The sequence below is a fragment of the Artemia franciscana genome, chromosome 21, assembly GCF_032884065.1.
Source record: "Artemia franciscana chromosome 21, ASM3288406v1, whole genome shotgun sequence".
In the NCBI taxonomy this organism is placed as follows: Eukaryota; Metazoa; Arthropoda; class Branchiopoda; order Anostraca; family Artemiidae; genus Artemia; species Artemia franciscana.
The window spans coordinates 22,247,337-22,264,872 of NC_088883.1; the positions used below are offsets into that span (position 1 = coordinate 22,247,337).

General features: G+C 32.6%; 1 protein-coding gene across 1 annotated transcript in view; it reads right to left on the reverse strand.

The window, feature by feature from the left end:
- LOC136040707 (centrosomal protein of 290 kDa-like) overlaps positions 1-17,536 on the reverse strand; it is a 229,687-nt gene that overhangs the window by 33,036 nt on the left and 179,115 nt on the right. Inside the window, exons 29-30 of the mRNA XM_065725009.1 lie at positions 7,906-8,116; positions 1,582-1,833 (exon numbers count right to left, since the gene is read on the reverse strand). Of these exons, the coding sequence (XP_065581081.1) occupies positions 1,582-1,833; positions 7,906-8,116 (463 nt within the window). The remainder of the gene's footprint in view (positions 1-1,581; positions 1,834-7,905; positions 8,117-17,536) is intronic.

Consider the following 17,536-nt stretch of genomic DNA (forward strand, 5'->3'; position numbering starts at 1 on the left):
ATGTATTGGTATCAAAATTCTATTTTTTAGAGTTTTGGTTACTATTGAGCCGGGTCGCTCCTTACTACAGTTCGTTACCACGAACTGTTTGAGAAGTCGTAAGGAGTATCATTGATTTTAAGCCGTGTTTGTCACTTTTAAATCAATCGAATAAAGAAATAAAACTCTTCCTCTGCGATTTGAAAAAACACGAAACACAGTAATCACAAAAGCAGACAAAGAATACACAGTTATGATTATTGACGCCGCAGATTATTATAAGAAAGCAAATACCTGTTTTGATTGAGAAAAACAATTATAAAGAAAAAAACTGAACTCATAGATAATTACACACAGCAACTGAGAAGAGAACTAGAAAGTTTAAAAGATAATAGATTAACTAACCCTCAAATGTAGAGGCAATTTTACCCCAAAAGTTGGTTCAGCCTTTGGACCAGAGGTGAAAAAAAAACAAAAAAAAACAATGAACTTTGAACTTGACTGAATACTTTAAATAGTCTCAAAAAAGGTATATTTAAAAAATAATGCAATAAGGCAACGGAGTTGAAAAGTTTCGAACATTAAAAATGTTCTATTCAATAACAAAATTGCTTTTAAGAACTTTAAGATTCAACAACAACTAGATCTACGTTGCATGGGCAACGTGAGATATTGCTTCAAAGTCTGTTCAACTTCACCGAGGAAAGTGTTGCGAGAGTAACAAATTGGTTATGTTTCTTCGCTTCGATGAAACACTGAAGTTGTTAATCTCTAAGGATCTTAAAATAAATACTAGGTACACCAACTCGCAAAAGTTGCGAACCCCTCACGGTCGAAGATGACTATGAGCTAACAGCTGACTGTTGCTTAAACTCCCCTATGTGTTTCACAATTGGTATCGGCCTATTCTTGGTTTCAGTGTGTACCTTACTGCTGAAGTTGTCAATCCCTTTAAACTTTCAAACTGGTATATCTCATGAAGGATTTTTTCTACCAAAAATGGATGACATATACTTTGATCAACTCATCAAAAGCTGTCGACTACTGTAGAAAAAAAAATCTATTTGTCTTACTTCAAAAGCTGACTTTTTTGCCGTAGGCCAAGTTTCTAACGTCATCACTTAGAAAGGAGCAAAGGATAAACTCTTATTTCTTCAGCAATGAGAGAACTTTTAAAGTTCAAGAGGCACATCTGATACCATTTCTCTACCGTAATCCCAAGTCCGACCAAATGAAAACCGAATGATAAACTCAGCTGAAATCACGAACAGAAAAGGGTAGAAACAATATATGGCAGCACTTTCGGTTTCCACTTTCTTTCTGTAAATTTTTCTATTTATCACTCAAAGAAGATATATTGGCTGTGGGGCCGGGTAACTGCCGCATATATTTAACAATTAAAAGTTCTAGTCCATCTTCAATTTGGAACTGGAAAGCCAGACTGTTGCTCTTCCAACACAATAAAATTTAACAACTTTTTAAAACCTGAATGAAGTTTTACCTTGCCTGAATTCTTAAATGATTTCCAAAAAGGTACAATGTATCTATATAAGGCAACGGAATTGAAAAGCTTCTAACTTTAAAATTTTTTATTTAACAAACCTGTAATTTCTTTGAGGATTTTGTTTCAGAGGGCTCTCCAGTTCTTCGTTTCATGGGATCGTAGTCAGCACTTAAATCAAGTCTATGGTATTTCTTCAAATCTTCTGTTGTTCTGTTGATTTTCCTTAATGCTTCGATAAACTCATTCTTTACCTTTCCACCAGGAGCGTCTTTTGATTTTGTATCTTTTTGAGATTCAGAAGTTAAATATTCTCCCAGGACTAGAGGTGAAAGGTCACGAACTTTTTGTACCTATTAAGTAAAAAATTTAGTAATCTGGATAAACATGAATTAAATATAAAAAAGCGGTTTTTCGTGTTTTCGTAGTAACGATTCAAAAGTCAATTGTAATCCGGGTCAATAGTAACTGAAACTCTAAGAAATGGAAATTTGGAAGCATATTATTCATCAAAAGAGTTTCTGTTGTATCCTGATTCCAGCATACAGAAGTTATAAAGTTTAAAGGTACTGATCAAAAGTGTGTTCAGCATAAGTAAATTTGAATTATTTTGATAAAAATTCAAAAGAACATTGTAAAACCCAAGAAGACCTCTCACACAATTTTCCTTTATTTACGAAAAAATAGAACCCATAGCTGTGTTTATTTTGCCTAGTTCTTCACACCAAGGCTGGTTGCGTCGAACCAGAGGTCTTAGAGATTCGGAAGGGGTTGTATTTGAACTGGATTCGCAAGCTCATGGTCCTCTTTGTGGGACCACAAGCTGACCTGAGGGAAGTAGACCTTTTCTTGTTCCTTTTCTCCACCGGAGCCTACCTCATTTAAACTTTGCATTGCAAACTAACTTTTAAAGTGATTGTTAGGAAAAATAGAATGAGAATAGCAGCCCGTGGGGAAGAGGCTCAAATTTATGAATAAATACTTTTTTGTATAGAAGTATTTATAAATAAATGCTTAAAGAAATGTGGGCTTGTTAAGTAGTGCTGAACTGAGGATCTCACTAATTTATTGAATATTTTGAGCTTACTTGAAATCATTAATTGTTTGAATCCGAAAACATGAGAACTTTTCTCTGAAAACATTTTAGGATTCCAAGGACTTTTACTTTACATTGTAATTGAAAAGCTTACGCGCATGTCATGTTCTAGGCCTGAGGTGAAATATATCAATTTTAGAATAGGCATGGTCATTGAATATTTTGAAGTTATATGTAGCCCTGCGTGATTAATGGACTCTTGGCCCACTTCTTTACCCTAATATCTCCCTAAAAATATGGTTTTGACAATAGGATAGAGGGTTGTGCCTTGGACTACGACTAAAAATAGATGGTCGTCAAATATTGGAAGAGGATTCTATCAAACAGCAGATGTGAGCTCTAGTGCCCTGTTTTGGGTTAGAGGTGATGAGAACTTAACATTTTGACAACTGGCCTTTTTGGTCTGAGCCTCACCATGCCAAAATACGGTGTTATATTGAAAATCAAAATAGATATTCCAAGATTAAGAAATAATAACATATATAGAAAATATGGTTTTTGGGATCCTTAATTTGAAGTTTAAAACGAACATAATTTTGATAAGAAATAGATGATTTTCAATAAAAGTAAAATATGGCATCAAAACTAAAGACGAATATCTAGTTACCTGCACAGATTAGAAGAAGCCTCCCCCTTAGGCCCCATGAATGGGGCCAAACTTAAAATTTTTCCACCGCTGCCTCAAGAACAGATAATAAAAAAGAAGAGCAACTTGACAAAAATTTGAATTTTCTTTTTACAAACCCTCGAGAATCGACGTATTTATTTATTTATATTTCCTTTGAGTAATACAATTTTAAGTTCAAGAGTTTGAAAGGCAATCGGCAAATAAATTGTCTATAATTAACAATTAACTGTGTTTTTCTACGCCCATATTCATTCCATCAATTACGAGTAAAACTTAAGCATGAGGAGCTGACTGAGGAGGCGGCATCCCCTCACCTTCATATATACAAAGGAGACTAAGAGTTATCTTCCATGAGAGTAAAATCTCTTAAATCTCCCTTCTTCGGAGAGCAAATCTGGTTACCCTAAAGGAAAAGAGTATAAAAATTCCTTGTGATTTTCCAACAATACCCTCCATAACCCTCAGACAAATTCTCTTTCCCCTAGTAAATTTTTCCCCTGTTAACCACTCCTGCCTCGTTCCTCTTTGACAAAATCCATCTTTATGCACCCATGAAATTTTCCAAAGAAAGATTTAGAAAAAGATTCGGTAAATAATTGATAAGTTAAATAAACGATATGTTAATATCCTCCCCACTATGTTTTTAATCTATAGATGGTTAATGTTTATTTTACAAATTTTGAGCTATTTTATAGTGTTTATTTTTATTTTTGACTAAACGGTCTTTTGCACTTTTTAGTCACAAAAATTAAGTTTGTCCTTGTGTTTTATTTTACTCCTTTAACCCTGGGAATTTTAATGGTTTTTGACATTTCTTTGGATTCTTTACAACCTCTTTAACACTTACAATTTTTTCCCCTGGCCAGCCCTATTATACTTGCTAGTTTTTTTCGTTTTTTTTTTGTATTTTTTACTCACAGGTGTGAATTTGGCCCAACTGGGCCTGTGATGGCCACTTTTTAGAAATAAATATTGTATTGTATACAGAAATTTTAGGCTTGTTTCACATTTTGAGTTGTTCTTTAATTTCTTGAATTGTATTGTTCTGCATATTAAATATGCAGAACGCACTATATCTGGACGCATAATAAGGCAGGGAATTCAACTTTTTTTCTTCAAGAAAAATAACATTCAATGATACACATGTACTTGGCCAGTAAAGTTGATTTTTAAGTGATCTAAATCTACCACTTTACCCATAAAAAGTTATTTAATTGTTTTAAAAAGTAGAATTGTGACAAAGAGTCAAACTTTAGCGTAAAGAGCGAGGGATTGCGGAGGGGACAACCCATTTTATATACGAAGTAATTTCTGTTCGTTTTAAGTGTTAATGTCGCTCCTTACTTTCAGCTAAAAAAATTAGTTTTTTTTATTTAATTTCTGAACGTTTTTGAATTAATGCATGTTTGGTTTTGGCTCTCCGCACATAAATTATTAAAATTAAATTTGTATATTAATTCTTTTTTTGGCTAAATAGCTTTCTCTTAGTTTTAATCAGACGATTTTGAGAAATAAGAGGTGGAGAAGGAGGCCTAGTTACCCTCCAATTTTTCGGTTGCTTAAAAAGGCAACTAGAACTTTTGATTTTTAACGAACGTTTTTATTAGTAAAAAATATACGTAACTTATAAATTAGCAACTTACGTAACAAACTTTCATAATCTTATATTTTTATTATCTCCTTTAAATACCTTGCTCTTTATGCTAAAGTATTTTTAGAACCCCTCATATGCGTAATAATCTCTGTTCGTCTTAAGTTTCAATGCTACTCCTTCCTTTCATTTGAAAAAACGTTTTCATGTTTATTTTTCATTGTTTTCTTATAATAATGCTAGAAAATCATGCGCCCTTTTCCTTGAATTTTTCTTCCCCCATGACAGATTCCTCCAAGGAAAGATCCTCAAACATAGCCCCCTCCCTTCAGCTCCACCCCCCCAAACAAAATAAAATCCCCCTGAAAACGTCTGTACACTTCCCAATAACCATTACTATTTGTAAATACTGGTCAAAGTTTGTAACTTGCAGCCCCTCCCCCAGGGATTGTGGGGGAGTAAATCATCCCCAAATACATAGTTATTATGGTTTTTGACTATGTTGAACAAAATGGCTATCTCAAAATTTTGATCCGTTGACTTTGGGAAAAAAATGAGCGTGAGAGGGGGCCTAGATGCCCTCCAATTTTTTTGGTCACTTAAAAAGGGCACTAGAACTTTTTATTTCCGTTAGAATGAGACCTCTTGCGACATTCTAGGACCACTTGGTCGATACGATGACCCTGGGAAAAAGAAAAAAAAAAAAAAAAAAAAAAACAAATAAACACGCACCCGTGATTTGTCTTCTGGCAAAAAATACACAATTCCACATTTTTGTAGATAGAAGCTTGAAACTTCTACAGTAGGGTTCTCTGATACGCTGAATTTGATGGTGTGATTTTCGTGAAGATTCTATGACTTTTAGGGGGTGTTTCCCCCTATTTTCATAAATAAGGCAAATTTTCTCAGGCTCGTAACTTTTGATGGGTAAGACTAAACTTGATGAAACTTATATATTTAAAATCAGCATTAAAATGCGATTCTTTTGACGTAGCTATTGATATCAAAATTCAAATTTTTAGAGTTTTGGTTACTATTGAGCCGGGTCGCTCCTTACTACAGTTTGTTACCACGAACTGTTTGAAAATGAACACTCATGAAGAATTGCCAATATAAAGATATTGCCCAAAATAGAAACCTACAGGAATGACGAATAGTATTTTTTGGAATCTGATTCAGTTTAGTGAAAATAATACTTAAAACATATAATATATATATATATATATATATATATATATATATATATATATATATATATATATATATATATATATATATATATATATATATATATATATATATATATATATGGCTTTTCGGTGACTAGTACTTGCTTGCGGTCAAGGCACAGTTTATTGCGAGAAAAGACCTTTAAGCATTTGTATATTACTCCAAGACCTTAGAAAAATGATTTAAGAAAATGTAAAAGACTATTATACTGATATTTCTAAATAAAGTGCTTTTAAAAATTGAGGATTGTATCAATAGTTCCCCTTGAAATTTTTTTCAGCTGACTGCATAATTAGTCTACATGATTTAAGAGGCGACAGCATAATTCAGAAAAGGGTAAAATAAGACATCAGACAGAATTTGGTAAAGCTACAGAACTGCATTCACTGCATAATTAGTCTACATGATTTAAGAGGCGACAGGATAATTCAGAAAAGGGTAAAATAAAACATCAGACAGAATTTGGTAAAACTACAGAACTGCATTCACTGCATAATTAGTCTACATGATTCAGCAAGCGACTGCATAATTCAGAAAAAGGTATAACAAAACATTAGCAAGACAAGATTTGGTAAAACCATAGAACTGCATTCACTGCATAATTAGTCTACATGATTCAGGAAGCGACTGCATGATTCAGAAAAGGGTAAAATAAAACATCAGCAAGACAAGATTTTGTGAAACTATAGAACCCCATAGCGTAAGAACTTTTGAAGAAAGCAAAACATGTGGTGGTCTTACTGCAAGAGCTCTGGTAAGCATGATAAGAATGGCAGTAGGTCCCACCCCAAGTTCTATCTATTTTATTTTTTTTATGGCTTAACTGACGAACATGTGAAACTCACAGAACAGAAAATTGAAGGGCTTCACAAAAAAAACAAAAAAAACAAGCAACCATCGCCATCAAGCCCCACCCAGCGAAACCATAATAAGAAAAAAAAATTGAGTTCGTATTTATGTTTTTTAATGTCTCTTTTCTACTTAAATATTAAGTTTCACCAAAGACAAGACCCGTCTAGGGTTAAACGAACAGCAGGTCGTCCTCAATGGGATGGGAATATTTCGTAAGGAAGGATTTAAGGAAAATTGAAATTTCCTGGGAGGGTGGACAGAGGAAGGCTTTGAATAGATTCAAATGGAAGAGGAGCGTGCGAAGCTATGTTGGCTTCAGGCGGCTTACTGCTGCGGTGAGTTGTTAGTAGTAGCAGTGAGATGGTCGTTTTTCCAAAAAGAAGGGGCAAAAAGTGGTCAGCTAAATGAATAATTATTCATTAATTTTTTTTCTAATAAATAATACCATTTGTTAATGTAGAAAAATTTGTCGGGCCTTTTAAGCTAATTGCTTTTTATTTGAAAGTACTTCTCAAATTGAAAAACAGCTTTGAAAACAAAAGGACCCATCTGATTGATATTTTGATACTATTTTGAATTTTTTTTTGAAATTGATAATATAATTTAAAGACGCGTCATTGAAAGAATAAAATAACTTTAAGACATATTAAAGAATGATATAATTTAAATAAGTAAGTTTTATTTGAAAAGAAATTTTAGTATATCCATGATTTTTTTTTATCGAACTGTAAGTAAGGTTCGATAGGCGACTCAGCTTAATAGTGATCGAAACTTTAAAAAAGGGGGTTTTGGTAATATTGGGTACACTAAAATAGTTGAATTTTTTGACAATCCTAAATGCATAAAAATTCATCAAGTTTGAAAGCTAAGAGCTTCAGATGTTATCTGGTGTAAAATCTAGAGAAAAAAAAACAAGTGAAATGGTTATGGTCTTTACGTCGAGAAAGCAAATGTCAGAATTTGGGCCAAATGCAGTGGTTGAAGTTACTGCAGTAGTTTATAAATATACAAAAAAATTTCTTACGTACATCATCAATGAGTTTGAGCAGTTTCTTCTCTTCTTCTGTTTCTTTTTTATGCCTATTTTGTATTGTTTCATGGAGTTGTTCTCTATCTCTTTCAACTTTTTCTTTGTCACGCTTTAACTTCTCACAGGACGTCCTCAGCTTAGCGTGAGCATCTCGGAGTTCCAAAAGATCAAATTGAAGCTGGAAGTAAACACAAAAGTGATATTCAATACTGTTATTCAATACCAAAAATTAATCCAAGAACCGTGATTATTATTGTAAATACATTATCTCAGACACAGTGTGTTTGTTTTGTTATTATTTATTTATTACCTTTTAACTGTTTTTTTATTCAAATTTTCTATCTTATTATTTACTTATTAATTATTTACTCTTTATTATTTGATGTTTTATAAAATCTAATAGTAGACATTTACAGTAAATAGTGAGCAATAAATTTCTACATTGTTTATATTTATAATGTCATAGCATTATTTTCTTATAATAACACATTATACTCCCATTACATTAAAAAAAATGCCAGTTGTAATTATTTTCTGCTTCTAAAGATACAATATTATTTTCTGCTTACGATATTATTTTTATTCCTTTTTATTCTGCTTACGATATATTTTGATATTATTTTCGTAATAGATACGATATTATTTTCTGCTTACGATATTATTTTTATTCCTTTTTATTCTGCTTGCGATATATTTTGATATTATTTTCGTAATAGATACGATATTATTTTCTGCTTACGATATTATTTTTATTCTTTTTTATTCTGCTTATGATATATTTTGATATTATTTTCGTAATAGATACGATATTATTTTCTGCTTTCATTATTTTCTGCTTCTATGGATATTTAAAAGATACGAAAATGTTGAAAAACGAACAATTTTTTTTAAGACAGTAAAATCAAGTAAGAGCTGTTAAATTCTTAAATCATCAACTGGTAATAAACCCTTGCAAAATTTTTCTTATACTTTTCAAAACTAAATTAGTAAAGGACAAATAAAGAAGTTTTTACCAAAGGCTAGAAATAATATACGAATATGTAATAGTTGAGTTTTCTGGATGGCTCAAAGTGTATCAGATCACTTTAAAAACCTTTTATAGCGATTTTTAGAAAAAAGGTCACTTTCTTATTATCAAAATATTTCTTCTTTAAACGGGACACGCGCTATTGCCTCATGTGGATTTGGCTCTACATCAGGCGAAGATGATTTTTTTTAACCGAAATGAAAGAAAACAATTAATCTGAAAATGATGAAGAAAAAACAATCATAAGTAACCAATCAGATCAGGCCTACATTTAAAAAATAGTAGGTAATTTGGAGTTCTATTCTCTGTCCACTTTCAGATAAATTGTTCGCCTTAAGATAAATACAATGTAAAATACATACAAGATAAATAATACACCTATAAACAGCAGGCTATGAAATTCTTCGTATACAGTTATGACCTTGAAGAGAAAAACACCATATGAGCTAAACTCTAAAGTATCTTAGCTAAAAAAAAAAAGAATCAATTCTTTGACCAAATTCATGATTACTCACTGCTGCTTTTCTTTTCGGACAAATATCAGATACATACATAGGGGGAAGGCACCCACAGTATTAAAGCCACCAGTAAATTTCTCGTTATAGGGGAGGGGGCTATTGCTACCAACAGCTTTTTTTTACCATGATTTAAATGGGAGCATTAAACGTTTTGAAAAATTTTCGTTTATTTCTAATTTGGGGGGTGGGGGTGATATTAATTACTCACCCTGTCAGTGATGATGGCATCCATATTCAGAATTTAAATTTTATTAATCCCTTCTAAAATATTCCGTTAGCTCTGTTTCCGTACCAACGAATGTAACCCCACCCTCTATAGACATAAATACAGCTTTACGTTAATGGTTTTTGCATTACCCAAAATGGAGTTTAATTCTGCTTACCAGGGCCCTCGATTCTAAATTTTTGAAGCCACACAAAGGCAAGTTGAACATGAGGGGGAGGGGAGTATTATACGTTTATATTAAGTACTATAGAGTTTTATACTATATATATATATATATATATATATATATATATATATATATATATATATATATATATATAATATATATATATATATATATATATATAAATACTAGCTGTTGGGGTGGCACTTGGTGCCACCCCAGCCCCTAGTTGGTGGGGCACTTCGCACCCCCCAAGCCCCCCCCCCGCGCGCGTAAGTCGTTACGCACCATATTAGTTACACGCCATTGTAGTTGTGTCCCTTTGTCCTACCTGTGAATAGAGATATACATATATATATATATATATATATATATATATATATATATATATATATATATATATATATATATATATATATATATATATATATATATATACTAGCTGTTGGGGTGGCGCTTCGCGCCACCCCAACACCTAGTTGGTGGGGCGCTTCGCGCCCCCCCAAGCCCCCCCGCGCGCGTAAGTCGTTACGCGCCATATTAGTTATGCGCCATTGTAGTTGTGTCCCTGTGTCCCACCTGTGAATATAGATAGATTTATATATGTGTTTCAAACTACGCAAAAATTGCGAATACACAACATTCTTGGCTTTCCCATTGTCTGTGCATATGCAAAGCCGTATGTACTAATAATGACGTCATATACAAACGCTCTTTTTACAAACAAACAAACATGCATCCACATAACTCGTTTTTATATAGATAGATACAATACAAATTAACTGCGTAAAACTTGCGAATAAACAACATTCTTCGCTGTCCAATTGTCGCTGCATATAAATACATTGTCAGGTTTACCGACCCTCGAACATGCAACGTACAATTGTCCATGGGAAAAACAATCAGGATTAAGATCTATACCACATTTTTCTAATGATTGACCTTGAGCTTTGTTAATGGTGATTGCAAATACTAATCGAATTGGGAATTGCAATCTTTTAAATTGAAAAAGCAGATCCGTTGGAATCATGGGAATGCGAGGAATAAGAACAGCCTCACCCTCATAAGGCCCTGTCAAGATTGTGGCCTCTATTAGGTTTTCCATTGTTTTTTTTACGGCAAGTCGCGTGCCATTGCAAAGCTTTGGTGGGTTGATATTTCTTAAAAGTATGATTGGTACGCCTATTTTTAGTTGTAGCACGTGTGGTGGAAACCCTGAAGGATCTATGGAATTTAAAAATTCAGATGGATAATTAACCGCTTCATTTGGTTCCAAAACTGTGTCGACTGACTTGTAAAGGACTGCCTGGTCTCGAATCTTGTTCAAAACAATATGGTTGATTTCGTGGACGTCTATATTTTTGGGTGCGAGAATCGCTCTTTCACTTAGCCATTTATTATTTTTATAATTTTTTAGAATATTCGGAAATACTTTTTCAATCAATTCATTTTTGGACGTCACTAAATTACAGAAATCAGCAGGTAGTTGTATACGTCCTGAAATTGAGTCTACTGTTTGACCAGAGTCATCGTTTTGCAATCGGACACGCATATTTGTAGTTAATTTTAATATTTTTACGTGTGCCTATAAATTAGAATTTTTTAGGCAAGCATTCATTTCGTCTGCAGGAGTTAAACTACGTAAAAATTGCGAATATACAACATTCTTGGCTTTCCCATTGTCTCTGCATATACAAAGCCGTATGTACTAATAATGACATCATATGCAAACGCTCTTTTTACAAACAAACAAACATGCATACATACAACTCGTTTTTATATAGATAGATAGATAGATAGATAGATAAAATACAAATTAACTGCGTAAAACTTGCGAATATACAACATTCTTCTCTGTCCAATTGTCGCTGCATATAAATAGATTGTCAGGTTTACCGACCCTCGAACATGCAACTTACAATTGTCAATGGGAAAAACAATCAGTATTAAGATCTATACCACATTTTTCTAATGATTGACCTTGAGCTTTGTTAATGGTGATTGCAAATGCTAATCGAATTGGGAATTGCAATCTTTTAAATTGAAAAGGCAGATCCGTTGGAATCTTGGGAATGCGAGGAATAAGAACAGCCTCACCCTCAAAAGGCCCTGTTAAGATTGTGGCCTCTATTAGGTTTTCCATTGTTTTTTTTTACGGCAGGTCGAGGGCCATAGCAAAGCTTTGGTGGGTTTATATTTCTTAAAAGTATTATTGGTAGGCCTATTTTTAGTTGTAGCACGTGTGGTGGAAACCCTGAGAATAATATCTCGAGGTAAAAACTGATCACCGACCATAACGATGGCCACTTCGTCGATAGTTGGAGCATTGTATCTACGCACATGTTGGCCAGGAGGCGTTTTGTCAGCGGAAATAACAACTTTATGCGTATAAGTAGGCATCAAATCGATGGCTGTTTTGAACAGACGCACTAAATTATTATTTTCGTGGAAAAGATGTTGTAATTGGGAAACGATTGTCCTTTCAATGTTGGGAGAAATTTCGCAACGTGCATTCAATTCAGAATTTCTATCACTGATGAAGTACAATTGTAAAAATTTATGATTCTCGCCTGAGAGTGGTAGAAGAGACCCTGCTCTATGATAAATTTGCCCTTTTACTTTGAAAGTAAACATAAATTGATCTGGATTTTCAATTTGGGCTCCAAACGACGTCATTTGGAAACATGAGTTGTATTTTCTGATTCATTTATATTCCTTATGTCCCGGTGTCCCAGTCGTCATTTATATCCCCCTGTTTTATATACCGCTTATTTTTCAGTTTTTTCCTTTTTTTAGTTTTTTTTTTACTTTTTTAGTTCTTTTAGTTTTTACGTTTTTTAGTTTTTTTTAGTTTTTTAGATGAATTTTTTTTTTTAGTTTTTTACCTTTTTTTCTTTTTAGTTTTTATTGGTTTTTACCTTTTTTTAGCTTTTTATCTTTTTTATTTTTTTTTATTTTTATTTTTAATTTTATTAGTATTCTTTTTCTCTTCTATTTTTCATTTTTCCTTTTTTTTAGTTTTTTTAGTTTTTAGTTTTTTAAGTTTTTTCCTTTTTTTGGTTTCTTTAGTTTTTTTAGTTTTTCGGCTTTTTTATTTTTTTATTAGTTTTTAGTTTTTTTTGTAGTTTTTGCCTTTTTTTAGTTTTTTCAGTTTTTTTTAGTTTTTAGTTTTTTACCTTTTTTAGCCTAACCAGGATTTGAACCTGGGACCTTCATTCTCCGTTCTGACACCCTCTCTCACCGAGTGACTACTCCAGCATGTTCATTTTGGTGTTTTAAATGGTATATTATTAACCAAATTAATGTGTTTTACAATATACTAAGCATCGTCATAACAAAAATGACGGCAACTAATTTCATGACGTCAGCCGAAACATGACGTCACCTGATCCACAGATCCACAGATCCACAGATCCACAGACAACTTATTTTATATATATATATAGATATATATATATATATATATATATATATATATATATATATATATATATATATATATATATATATATATATATATATATATATATATATATATATATGTTTTTAACTACGTAAAACATGCGAATATACAACATTCTTCGCTGTCCCATTGTCTCTGCACATAAATAGATTGTCAGATTTAGTGACTCTTGAACATGCAACATATAATTGTCCATGGGAAAAACAATCCGTATTCAGATCTATATCTCATTATTCTAATGATGTGTCCCTGTGTCCCGGTCGTCATTTATATTCCCTGTGTCCCGGTCGTCATTTGTGTCCCGGTATCCGAGTTTGTAATTTCTCTTTGAGTGTCCCGGTCGTCATTTATATTCCCTGCGTCCCGGTGTCCCGGTCGTAATTTGTGTCCCGGTCTGTAATTTCTATTCGAACAATCCCTGTGTCCCGGTCGTCATTTATATTCCCTGTGTCCTGGTCGTGATTTGTGTCCGGGTGTCCCAGTCTGTAATTTCTCTTTGAGGTTCCCGGTCGTCATTTATATTCCCTGTGTCCCGGTCGTCATTTGTGTCCCGGTATGTAATTTCATCAGTTGACAAACATGATGTCAGTCGACAAATAACTTCATGACGCATACAGCTCAATCCTTAAAATGACGTCAGTCGACAAACATGACGTCAGTCGACACACAAACATGACGTCACTCGATAGACACAAACACACACACACATACAACTTATTTTTATAAATATACTAGCTGTTGGGGTGGCGCTTCGCGCCACCCCAACACCTAGTTGGTGGGGGCGCTTCGCGCCCCCCCAAGCCCCCCCGCGCGCGTAAGTCGTTACGCGCCATATTAGTTACGCGCCATTGTAGTTGTGTCCCTATGTCCCACCTGTGAATATAGATAGATATATTATATATATGTTTTTAACTACGTAAAACTTGCGAATATACAACATTCTTTGCTGTCCCATTGTCTGTGCATATAAATAGATTGTCAGGTTTACCGACTCTTGAACATGCAACATATAATGGTCCATGGGAAAACAATCCGTATTCAGATCTATACCTCATGATTCTAATGATTGCCCTTGAGCTTTGTTGATGGTGATTGCTAATCGACCATTCCCTGTCCCGGTCGTCATTTATATCCCCCTGCTCCCCGGCGTCCCCGTTGTAGTTGTGTCCCTGTGTCCCGGTCGTCTTTTATATTTTTTACTTATGTCCTGGTCATTATGGCTTATGTATGGTCATTTATATTCCCTGTGTCCCGGTCGTCATTTGTATCCCGGTGTCCCGGTCTGTATATACATTCGTTTTTTAGTTTTGTTTTTCTCCTTTATTTTTTTCCTTTTTTCTTTTTTTTCTTTTTTAGTTTATTTAGATTTTTAGATTTTTTAGTTTTTTTATTAGTTTTTAGTTTTTTTTTCTTTTTAGTTTTTTTGTAGTTTTTACCTTCTTTTTAGTTTTTTTAGTTTTTTTTTTTACTTATGTCCTGGTCGTCATTTATACTCCATGTGTCCCGGTTCTTTGTTGATTGCTAATCGAACATTCCTTTTGTCCCGGTCGCTTTCTCTTTGAGTGTCGTCATTTATTTTTTTCTTTTTTAGTTCTTACCTTTTTTAGTTTTTTTAGTTTTTTAGATGAAATTTTTTTTAGATTTTTTCCTTTTCTTCTTTTTAGTTTTTTATTGGTTTTTACCTTTTTTTTTAGCTTTTTTAGTTTATTTTCGTTTTTCCTTTTTACTTTTTTTTTTAGTTTTTATGTTTTTTTATTTTTATTCTTAATTTTATTTGTTTTCTTTTTCTCTTCTATTTTTCAGTTTTTTCCTTTTTTTAGTTTTTTTTTAGTTTTTAGTTTTTTTATTACCTTTTTTTAGTTTTTTTAGTTTTTTTTTTAGTTTTTTAGCCTTTTTATTTTTTTTATTAGTTTTTAGTTTGTTTTTGTAGTTTTTTGCCTTTTTTTAGTTTTTTCAGTTTTTTTTTTAGTTTTTAGTTTTTTACCTTTTTTAGCCTAACCAGGATTTGAACCTGGGACCTTCATTCTCTGTTCTGACACCCTCTCTCACCGAGTGACTACTCCAGCATGTTCATTTTGGTGTTTTAAATGCTATATTATTAACCAAATTAATGTGTTTTACAATATACTAAGCATCGTCATAACAAAAATGACGGCAACTAATTTCATGACGTCAGCCGAAACATGACGTCACCTGATCCACAGATCCACAGATCCACAGACAACTTATTTTTATATATATAGATATATATATATATATATGACGTCAACTAATTTCATGACGTCAGCCGAAACATGACGTCACCTGATCCACGATCCACAGATCCACAGACAACTTATTTTTATATATAGATATTTGGGGTGGCGCTTCGCGCCACCCCAACACCTAGTTGGTGGGGGCGCTTCGCCCCCCAAGCCCCCCACGCGCGTAAGTCGTTACGTGCCATATCAGTTACGCGCCGTTGTAGTTGAGGGCGACTCTGTTCTTATCGCTCGCATTCTAAGCAATTTAATAAAATTGAAAGAGCCACAATTTGAATACTTGATTAAGATAGCGAGAGAAAATGAAAAAGAACTGAAATCTTTTTTTTTAGTTTTTTAAAATCATTGCCATTGTGCTTAGTTTTTTCCTTTCCTTTTTCCTTTTTCCTTTTTCCTTTTTTCAGTTTTTTCTTTTTTATTTTTTTTTTATTTTTTTCTTTTTTAGTTTTTTCTTTTTTAATTTTAGTTTTTTCTTTTTCTTTTTTTCTTTTTCTCTAGTTTTTGTCTTTTTTATTTTTATTCTTTTTTTTTAATTTTTTAGTTTTTTAGTTTTTTCTTTTTTAGATATTTTGTTTTTAGTTTTTTTCTATTTTTGTTTTTTTATTTTTTTATTTTTTTTGTTTTTTTTTTATTTTTTTAGTTTCTTTTTTTTTAATTTGTATTCTTTTTTAGTTTTTTTCTTATTTTTATTTATTTTAAATTTTTTTATTTTTTAGTTTTCTTTCTTTTTTGCTTTTTAGTTTTTTTTAGTTTTACCTTTTTTTGTTTTTTTTTGTTTTTTTCTTCTTCTTACTTTTAGTTTGTTTAATTTTTAGTTTTCTTTTTCTTCTTTAATTTTTAGTTTTTTCTCTTTTCTTAGTTTTTCTTTTTTTAGTTTTTTTCTTTTCTAGGCGTTTTGTCAGCGGAAATAACAATTTTATGCGCATCAGTAGGCATCAAATCGATAGCTGTTTTGAACAGGTGCACTAAATCATTATTTTCGTGGAAAAGATGTTGGAATTGGGAAACGATAGTCCTTTCAACGTCGGGAGAAATCTCGCAACGTGCATTCAATTCAGAATTGCTATCACTGATGAAGTAGAGTTGTAAAAATTTATTATTCTCACCTAAGAATGGTAGAAGGGACCCTACTTTATGATAATTTTGCCCTTTTACTTTGAAAGCAGGCATAATTTGATCTTGATTTTCGATTTGGGCACCAAACGACGTCATTTGGACACCTGAGTTTTATTTCTGCCCGATTGCAAAACGATCAATTATTATTCCTCGCATTCCCATTATTCCAACGGATTTGTTTTCCAATTTAAAAGATTGCAATACTTATTGTTTGGCACAAATCCTTTGCAACCGCGTTTAAAAAAATTATTTATAATGTATATAATGTAATGGCTAGGTAGTTTACATTTATAGGACGTATATATACGAAGTATAATTCCTTGCAACGGTAAGATTTGAACCTGAATACCTATGCATTTAGCACAAGGTCTGATCCACTTTACCATCACAAGGTATTAATAATTATGTACAATCTTGTATATGATATTTCATGTTATTATTACCAACCCGCGTCGGGTGGCTTGGTGCTGTGGTATTAGGCTACTATATAGCACATTAAACATGACTATTTGACTCTATACTTTGGGCAAGGGGAATCAAAGTTTAAGACAATATATTGTAATTAGTTTCACATCAAGTAAGGTCTATAAGGCTATCAAGGGTACAGAGATAGATGATGTGAACTTAGTAAAGAACAACCAACAGTCTATAGAAACTCAAAGCTAACACAACACAAGTATCTGTTGAATACAACACCAGCATATATTGACTAGTTGCTTTTCAGCAACTAAAAAACTAAATAAAGAAAAAAATTAAAAATAAAAAAACAAAAAAAGAAAGAACTAAAAAAAGGAAGAAACTAAAAAAACATCTTAAAAAAACAAAACTAAAAAAGATAGAAAATATTACTTATAA